We start from the raw sequence: 8,945 nt of genomic DNA on the forward strand, positions 1-8,945 counted from the left end.
TGTGTGTATATATATATATATATATATATATATATATATATATATAAGTATATAATATAATTTAATAAAAGTTTTTCTGCTGTTATCAGGAAAAAACCCAAGTGATTGCACTGGTGCCTTCATGTCATGCAGTAAGCACACAGAGATCTTCAACCCTGTTCCTGGGGACCCACTGTCCTGCAGAATTTAGCTACAACCCTAATCAAACACACCTGAAGCAGCTAATCAAGCTCCTCGAGATTGCTTGAAAACACACAGGCAGGTGTGCTGTAGCAGGCTGGAAATAAACTTTACAGGACAGTGGGTCCCTAGAAGCAGGGTTGAAGACCTCTGCACAAACACTTGGATGTGCCTATAGCGCCATTTTTGAGGTTTTTGAATGACTGGCAAACATTTGGATAAATATAATAAAAATACGACTCTGAAAATAAATCTGTATTGTTCATTCTTTCAACAAGTAAAACAAATAAAAGTTTGTGGGGAGGAGGGGAATTAGGTCCCCCTGTAAAGGTTCCTTTGGTTTCTCCCAACTTTACTGATTAATTATACCTACACCTGTCATTCATGTGGTACCTGACACACTCTGAGGAAGGCTGAAGGCCCAAATGCATCAGTGTGCAGTGTTTTAGTCATTTTTAATGTTTTTGTTGTGATGACCATAATGAGAATACATTTTTTTTTTATTTTTTTTTTTATACCGGAAGAAGTGCCTTGGATTCCTTTGTATAATAGTTCCTCAGCAATGTTTAGATGAATGATTGCCAAACAACACGGACACAGCAACACAACACAATAATACTGATGTAATAATGTCACAGGTGTGTGTTTACAGAGTGTTTTACAACAGCTTCAAATGCAGCTCAGCCAATCACAAATCAAGAAGCAGAACTATCAGTTTTACATTTACATTTAGTTATTTAGCAGACGCTTTTATCCAAAGCAACTTACAAATGAGGACAATAAAAGCAGTCAAAACTAACAAAAGAGCAACAATATATAAGTGCATTGAAGGAGTTATGGTTGATGAGCCTAACTGGATGTTGAAATGTTGATAAAGTGATGGTTTGCTGAAACCACAAGCAGTTCTTTCTTGGCAAGATTGAGTTGAAGGTGATGGTCCGTCATCCAACAAGAAATGTCTGTTAGACATGCTGAGATGCGAACAGCTATCGTCGGATCATCAGGATGGAATGAGAGGTAGAGTGTCATCAGCATAGCAGTGATATGAAAAGCCATGTTTCTGAATGACAGAACCTAGTGATGCCATGTAGACAGAGATCCAAGAACTGAGCCCTGAGGCACCCCAGTAGCTAGATGTTGCGACTTGGACACCTCACCTCTCCAAGATACCTTGAAGGACCTATCTGAGAGGTAAGACTCAAACCACTGGCGTGCGGTTCCTAAGATGCCATTTTTAAATAGGGCTGACAGGAGAATCTGTTGGTTCACCGCATCAAAAGCAGCAGACAGATCCAACGAAATAAGTATAGAAGATTTGGAAGCCGCTCTTGCCAGTCTTAGGGCTTCAACAACTGAAAGCAAGGCAGTCTCGGTCGAATGTCCACTTCTGAAGCCAGATTGGTTGCTGTTGTGCACTGAGGTTTGTAATTTTATTAACGAAGAATGTGGCACAGTCGTCAGCTGTTAGAGTTGATGAAGGAGGGGTAGGAGGGGGACAAAGGAGGGAGGAAAATGTTTTAAAGAGCATGTGAGAATTAGGAGAATTGTTAATTTTGTTGTGATAGTATATCCTTTTAGCAGTGGAGACATTAGCAGAGAATGAAGAGAGGAGTGATCGATATACATTAAGGTGATCTGAGGTGTGCAGTGGAGTAACGAGCACATGATCAGTGGAGCAGTGTCGTGTGTAAATAAGGTCCAGTTGGTTGCCTGATTAGTGAGTAGCTGTAGTTAACACTCGCTTGAGATCAAAAGAGGCAAGCAGAGTGTGGAAGTCTGAGTTATATGTTTATATGTTTTATAAAACATAATTTCAATAACTTATTTGATTTGGGTGATTATACCTCATGTGTATCAAATCAACATATAAAATGCATCTGAATTTCAAACCTCAGTTTCTCCAGCTGACAGTTTGGGCTCTTCAGTGCATCAGAGAGCAGCTTCACTTTTGAGTCCTGCAGAGTGTGGATTGTAGAACTGATGCCATGAATTCACAGCTCTGACCAGTGAGATTACAGTGTTCCAATCTGAACAGAGTAATAAATAACTGAATAATTACATATCCATTTTTATTTATTAACAAGTGTTGCAGTATCTTTTATCATTTAATAAAGATACATGTTCTGTTGAAAATAAAGGTGAATTCAGATTGTTAACCAGTTTATCTCTACAGCCATTTGCCAGATAAAGTACTAATGGAGAAAATTATAATTGTTGTTAACATCAGACACACAATCTCATAATATATATAAAAATAAAACAGTTTAACAGTGCAAAATCAAACTAGTGCCGCCCCAACTAAAGATTTTTCTAGTCGACTAGTAGTCATTCATTTAAATCATTAGTCGACTAATTGCATGTTTATATTAATTTAATTACTTTAATTACATAAAGCTTGCCACAGAGCACCGGCAAAAGTAATGACTATGAATGTGTTGTAAAAAATAGCAAGGAGATATTTTAATTATTTATTAATAAATAATTTAATAAATAATTTATTCATAAATAAAATGACAAAGTGTTTTACATTTTTCCACTCTTATCAGGAAAAATGCGAGTGATTGCACTGGTGTCTTCATGTCATGCAGTAGCACACTAACAGCTTTCACACTCCACACAAACACTTGGATCCGCCTAGTGCCATATTTGAGGATTTTGAGTGACAGGCAAATGTTTGGATAAATATGATAAAAAAACTGTATTGTTCATCCTTTTGATGGTAATTAAAAGAAAAAATCACAAATTTCTCCTAACTTCACTGATTAATTATACCTACACGTGTCATTCATTTGGTACCTGACACACTCTGAGGAAGGCTGAAGGCCCAAATGCATCAGTGTACAGTGTTTTAGTCATTTTTAATGTTTCGATTGTGATGACCATAATGAGAATAAAGACTGTTTTACTTTTTTGGACCGGAAGAAGTGCCTTGGTTTCCTTTCTATAATAGTTCCTCAGCAATGTTTAGATGAATGATTGCCAAACAACACATACACAGCAACACAACACAATAATACTGATGTAATAATGTCACAGGTGTGTGTTTACAGAGTGTTTTACAACAGCTTCAAATGCAGCTCAGCCAATCACCAATCAAGAAGCAGAACTATCAGTTTTATAAAAAAATAACTTCAATAACTTATTTGATTTGGTAATGATACTTTATGTGCATCAAATCAACATATAAAATGCATCTGAATTTCAAACCTCAGTTTCTCCAGCTGACAGTTTGGGCTCTTCAGTCCATCAGATAGCAGCTTCACTCCTGAATCCTGCAGCTTATTGTCACTCATGTTCAGCTCTATCAGACGGGAGTTTGATGATTGTAGAACTGATGCCATGAATTCACAGCACTGACCAGTGAGTTTACAGCGTTTCAATCTGAACAGAATGATAAATAATTGAATAATTACACATCCATTTTTATTCATTAACAAAAGTTGCAGTATATTTTATCATTTAATAAAGATACATGTTCTGTTGAAAATAAAGTTGAATTCAGATTGTTAACCAGTTTATCTCTACAGCCATTTGCCAGATAAAGTAGTAATGGAGAAAATTATAATTGTTAACATCAGACACACAATCTCAGTGCCGCCCCAACTAAAGATTTTTCTAGTCGACTAGTAGTCATTCATTTAAGCCATTAGTCGACTAATTGCATGTTTATATTAATTTAATTACTTTAATTACATAAGGCTTGCCACAGAGCACCAGCAAAAGTAATCAGAATCAGAATCAGAAGAGCTTTATTACCAAGTATGTTTATACACACAAGGAATTCGACTTGACAACAGGAGCTTCCAGTGTAGAAGAAAGTACAACATAGTGCAGACATACATGATAGTGCAGACATACATAGGAATAACACAGTAGGGATGTAATATAACTGTCAGGGTCCCCGAATTCAGTGGTTCCGGAGGACCCGATTCTGATGATCCCTAATCCAGTGGTCCAGGAGGACCACAGTCAGGAGAGCTCAAACCCATTGGTCCAGGAGGGCCTGTATCAAGAGGCCCCCAGTCCAGAGGTCCAGGAGAGTTTGAGTCAAGATGTCCCCAATCCTGTGGTTCAGGAGGACCTGACTCAGTTGGTCCTGTATTCAGTGGTTCCAGAGATATGCAGTCTGGAACCAACCCCTAAGCCGCCTACGTCACCAGCTAAGCCTGTGTAGAAGGAACCTGAGACTGCACCGTCTGAATTATTTATGAGACCTGTTTTGTCCAAGGTGGGCACTCTAATCAGCACTGCTGCCTCAACAGAAACTGTTCATGACCTGGCCATGGAGGTCATTCCAGAGCATCTCACCCTGCCTGTTATGGCCATGGAGGCTACCTCAGAACAGCGAGCCAGTCCTGTTGTGCCCACAGAAACCAATCCTGTTTGTCATGTCATGCTTTCAGAAACCATTCCTGTTTCGGCCACGGAGGCCCTTCCTGAGCATCTGAGTGCACTTGTTAGGGCCACGGGGGAAATCTTGGGTGTGATCTCTAGTCATGTTTTGCTCATGGAGACTGATCCTGTCTGTAATGTCATGCCCTCTGATCCTGTTCTGGCCACGGAGACCCTTCCAAAGCATCCATGTCTGCCTGCTAAGGCCACAAAAACCGCCTTGGGCCTATCATCCAGTCTAGTCATAACCACAGAAACAGAGCCTGACAGTGATGTTACTTCCTCAGAATCTGCTCCAGCCCTGTTCACGGAGGCTATTTCTGACCATCTTGATCTGCCTGCTATAGCCACGGAGGCTACCTCTGAGCTGCTCACTAGCCATGACCCACCCAAAGAAATCATTTCTGCCAGTCTTGTCGTGTCATCTGAGGTCATTCCTGCCAGTCAAAACACAGTCAAGAAGTCTGTATCAGCCCCAGCATTGTGTACATCTAGATCTGATGGAGCCTCTGAAACGGTGCATGATGTCATATTGGTGCAGGAGTCGTCAAAGTTATCCTCATTACCCACAAGTGCAGTTATGGCTCCTGAATTTGTTCCTGAGCATTTCCGTAATCAAGAGACTGCATCTATTCGAGACACCAAACCCAGTTGGGTGTCCCCACTAGTGAAGAGGGCCTCTATCTCTAGAGGTGTCACTAATCGGGTTCCTATCTCTCCCTCAGTATTGCCTGGCTGTCATGCTTCTCCAAAGTTACCACCTTTTTGGGCAGTCCCAAGATATTCCCCTGGACTGTTTTCTGCCCTCCCAGCCCTGCCCCCTGTGTTTCCTGGCTACTCTGGACCTCCTATCTTTCCTCCCCACCTGCCCCCCCCAGTTGGTACCTCCTTGGTCCCTGATTAACACAGTTCTCCCTTGGACTCCTTCACCCAGTGTGGACACCTGGAGGCGTCCATTAGAGGGGCCTCTCGTCCTGCCCCCTTGTTTCCCTCTACCATGCCCCCTCGTTTAGTCCTAGTCTAGTCCTCGTTAACTTGATTGTGTCCGCCTGTTCCTCATGTGTTCTGCTCCTTTATAGTGTGCCTCTTCCCTCATGTCTTTGCTGGTTCGTTGCATTAGTTCATTGTGTGTAAGACAATTCCTTGTCAGGCTACTCGTCATATTAGTAGTATTAGATTTTACTATCCTAGTCAGTCTAGTTTTGCATTTAGTTCTCTTGAAGTTTATTAGGGCTTCTTTGCTTTTGTTATTTTTGCTCTAGTCTAGTTCCTGTCTTTATGTTTGCTCTAGTTTTCTCAAGCCTCTAGTTTGGTTTCTTTCTTTCTTTCTTTTGATTTTGTCTTTGCCCAGTTTTTATTCTAGTTATCGATTCCTAGAATTTGCCTTTTGGTTCTTTTGTTTTATTTGCTCTCTGCAGTTTGTATTTGTTTCTCTCTTGTTTTCATTCTAGTCATAGTGTGTAGTCAGTGTGTTATTTTGCTGCTGCTTGTTCTCTCTTGTGGTCTTGTCTTGTGTGTCGTGTTATGTCTTGTGTGTGTTCATGTTCTGTGTCCTGAATCCCTCCTGGCTGCTGTTCTCAAGACCTGGCTATCTGACTGGACTGGTATCACTGCAGCTCAAAGTATCAAGCCCTGGTTTCTCAAGCTGCTGCCTGATATCCAGTGTTCTCATTGACTGGGGCTGCTCTATCTCCTTTGTTCTCCAGCAAAACTTTGTTCAGGTCTGACCAAGGACCAGCAGGCTGCCCTTTCCTACTGTTTGGACTCCCACATAAGCCCTGTTAATCCTTGCCTTGTCAATAAACCTCACTCCCTTGATCATTCTGCATCTGGGTCTCTCTCTCGTAAACTGCTGTGACAAAACCGTGACAATAACACTAATATAAAAATTAAAAAAAAACATTAAATGTACTATATACAGAAATAGAAGTACAGGGAAAAAATGTAATTGTAATGACTATGAATGTGTTGGGAAAAAATAACAAGGAGATGTTTTAATTATTTATTAATAAATAATTTAATAAATAATTTATTCATAAATAAAATGACAAAGTGTTTTAAAATTTTCCACTCTTGTCAGGAAAAATGCTAATGATTGCACTGGTGTCTTCATGTCATGCAGTAGTACACTAACAGCTCCACACTCCACACAAACACTTGGATGTGCCTAGTGCCATATTTGAGGTTTTTGAATGACAGGCAAATGTTTTGATAAATATCATAAAAGTGTATTGTTAATCCTTTTGATGGTTAATTTAAAATAAAAAATCACAAGTTTCTCCCAACTTTTTAACTTTCAATAACTTATTTGATTTGGGTGATTATACCTCATGTGTATCAAATGAACATAATAAAAACCGTCTCAGGTTACTTATGTAACCATGGTTCCCTGAGTAGGGAACGAGACACTGCGTCCTCTAGGGGTCGCTATGGGGAATGCCTCGTCGTGACTTGTGTCTGAAGCATACATTCAAAAAACACCAACAACATGTTGGCCGGAGACAGCCTATGACGTCACTACCGGTGCGACTATAGTATAAATAGGCGCCGGGAAAACACGTCATCCACTTCTTCGTCTGAAGCTTGCGTCCGAAGCATGGCAGGAAACCTAGAGGACACAGTGTCTCGTTCCCTACTCAGGGAACCATGGTTACATAAGTAACCTGAGACGTTCCCTTTCAAGGGAATTTCGAACTGTGTCCTCTAGGGGTCGCTATGGGGAATGGTATACCCACGCCACCATGCTGAGGGGAGTGCATGTCAGAGAAGTACCAATGCCATAGCCATGGGAGTTGCCTGGGACGTTGGACGGCTGTCCATGACATTATCCCCTACAGCCAAAGGCCTAGTCAACATACCCCAAAACTTACCTGTTAGGGCCAGACTCCTGGGCCCGGGGTAGAGCTCAAAGCTTGGAATCATTGAATAGATTCCTTTAAGGGGATACGACCAAGAGCCTAGAATCATACTAAGTCTTGGCCTGTCACACAGGGGCTACCGCACGTTTCTCTTTGTATGTGCTGAAGGAACTGTCTCAACAGACCCCTAGTAGCAACAACCTGTTGAAGTAGGTATCCAGAGGATACATAGGTGGTGTGGTGCCCAAGGTGAAACCGGGGCTTTAACCAGCTCAAGAAAGGGCACGAAGCCGCCGCGCGTAGCCCTTACCATACAGGATTTTAGAAAGAATGCAAAGTACTACTGTGCGAACTTACCACAGTGTGGATTTTAGAAAGTGCACAAAGACTTCACGTGTACACTTACCATAACATGGATTTTAAAGATACCGTTCTAAGGGGCTCTCGTGGCACACTGAAAGAGCAGCCCATAGATGGAAATGGTGCATCACAAGAACAATATGTTCGAGAAGTCATCAGCTCGATCCATGGTAAATGCTGGAATGGCTAGCAGTAAGTTACCTAGCTGAGGGAGCAAAACACCCAGCTCTCAGTCGAGAGGGGGCTCGACCTACAGCATGATCGTTAGAAACCAGAAGGGTAAGCGTACTGCAAGCTTAGCCAAAAACTCAGCACATCAGGGAGGCAGAGGAAGGGCCTAGTTTGCCTGATGTTGCCGGTGCCAGGTGCTCTAGAAAAACAGAGAACTCAAACTTCTCATGTGAGAGGAGAACTCCGAATTCAGAGGAATAACGTTGCTCATTCCAGGTAACCCTTTGATAAAAGGGGAGCACTGCTCAATACTACCACGAGGTCGAAAGAAAGCACCATGCTCACAATAACCCTCAATGGTGAGGAGAGCGATGCTTCAAAAGTGTGTCAACAGAGACACACTGGTTGAGTGGAGCCCAAGGCGAGTACCGGGGGCCAAGCCAACTCAGAGAAAGGTAAAGACAACCCTCTGAGCACTGCCCAAGATAGCATTTCACAAGAAGGTTCTCGCAAATGCCATCCATACTTTCTGCTCGATGCCTCAGCGAGAGGGGATATACTGGTCACCAGGAAGCCCCTCAGGGCGACCTAGATACGGCGTACCAGACAGGGCAGCCTGAAAAGCATAAGCCCAGCCCGGACGTCCAGGAGAATTGCAGTCTTGCAGAATTGCTGTGCCGGGGGCCTGATGATCAAGAAGCACTGACGCCTCGTCTGGATCACAACCACCGTCTCGACGGAGGTACCGAAAAGTTCGGAAGGCGAAATCGGAGCATCGAGAAGAAAGCCCCTTTCTTTCATCACGATATCTGCCAGGTTCACCGACAGATGTCTCTCCGTTACCACCATAGACCTGCCCATAGCAGAGGCGGCCTGCTTAGTAGTACGGAGAGCAAGATTTGTGGTGCAGCGCAACTCAGCTACCTCATCGGGAGAAAGGCCCTCGCCTTTATCCAGGTCTTTCAGCAGGTCAGCCTGGTATGC

At 42.4% G+C, this 8,945-nt stretch overlaps 1 protein-coding gene across 1 annotated transcript in view; it reads right to left on the reverse strand.

Moving 5' to 3' along the window:
• Positions 1 to 8,945, reverse strand: part of LOC107691075 (NACHT, LRR and PYD domains-containing protein 3-like) — a 35,573-nt gene that overhangs the window by 19,748 nt on the left and 6,880 nt on the right. The window contains exon 4 of the mRNA XM_016489556.1: positions 3,388 to 3,561. Coding sequence (XP_016345042.1) covers positions 3,388 to 3,561 — 174 coding nt within the window. The remainder of the gene's footprint in view (positions 1 to 3,387; positions 3,562 to 8,945) is intronic.

Source organism: Sinocyclocheilus anshuiensis, unplaced genomic scaffold (assembly GCF_001515605.1).
Source record: "Sinocyclocheilus anshuiensis isolate Anshui unplaced genomic scaffold, SAMN03320099.WGS_v1.1 scaffold2739, whole genome shotgun sequence".
Lineage (NCBI taxonomy): Eukaryota > Metazoa > Chordata > Actinopteri > Cypriniformes > Cyprinidae > Sinocyclocheilus > Sinocyclocheilus anshuiensis.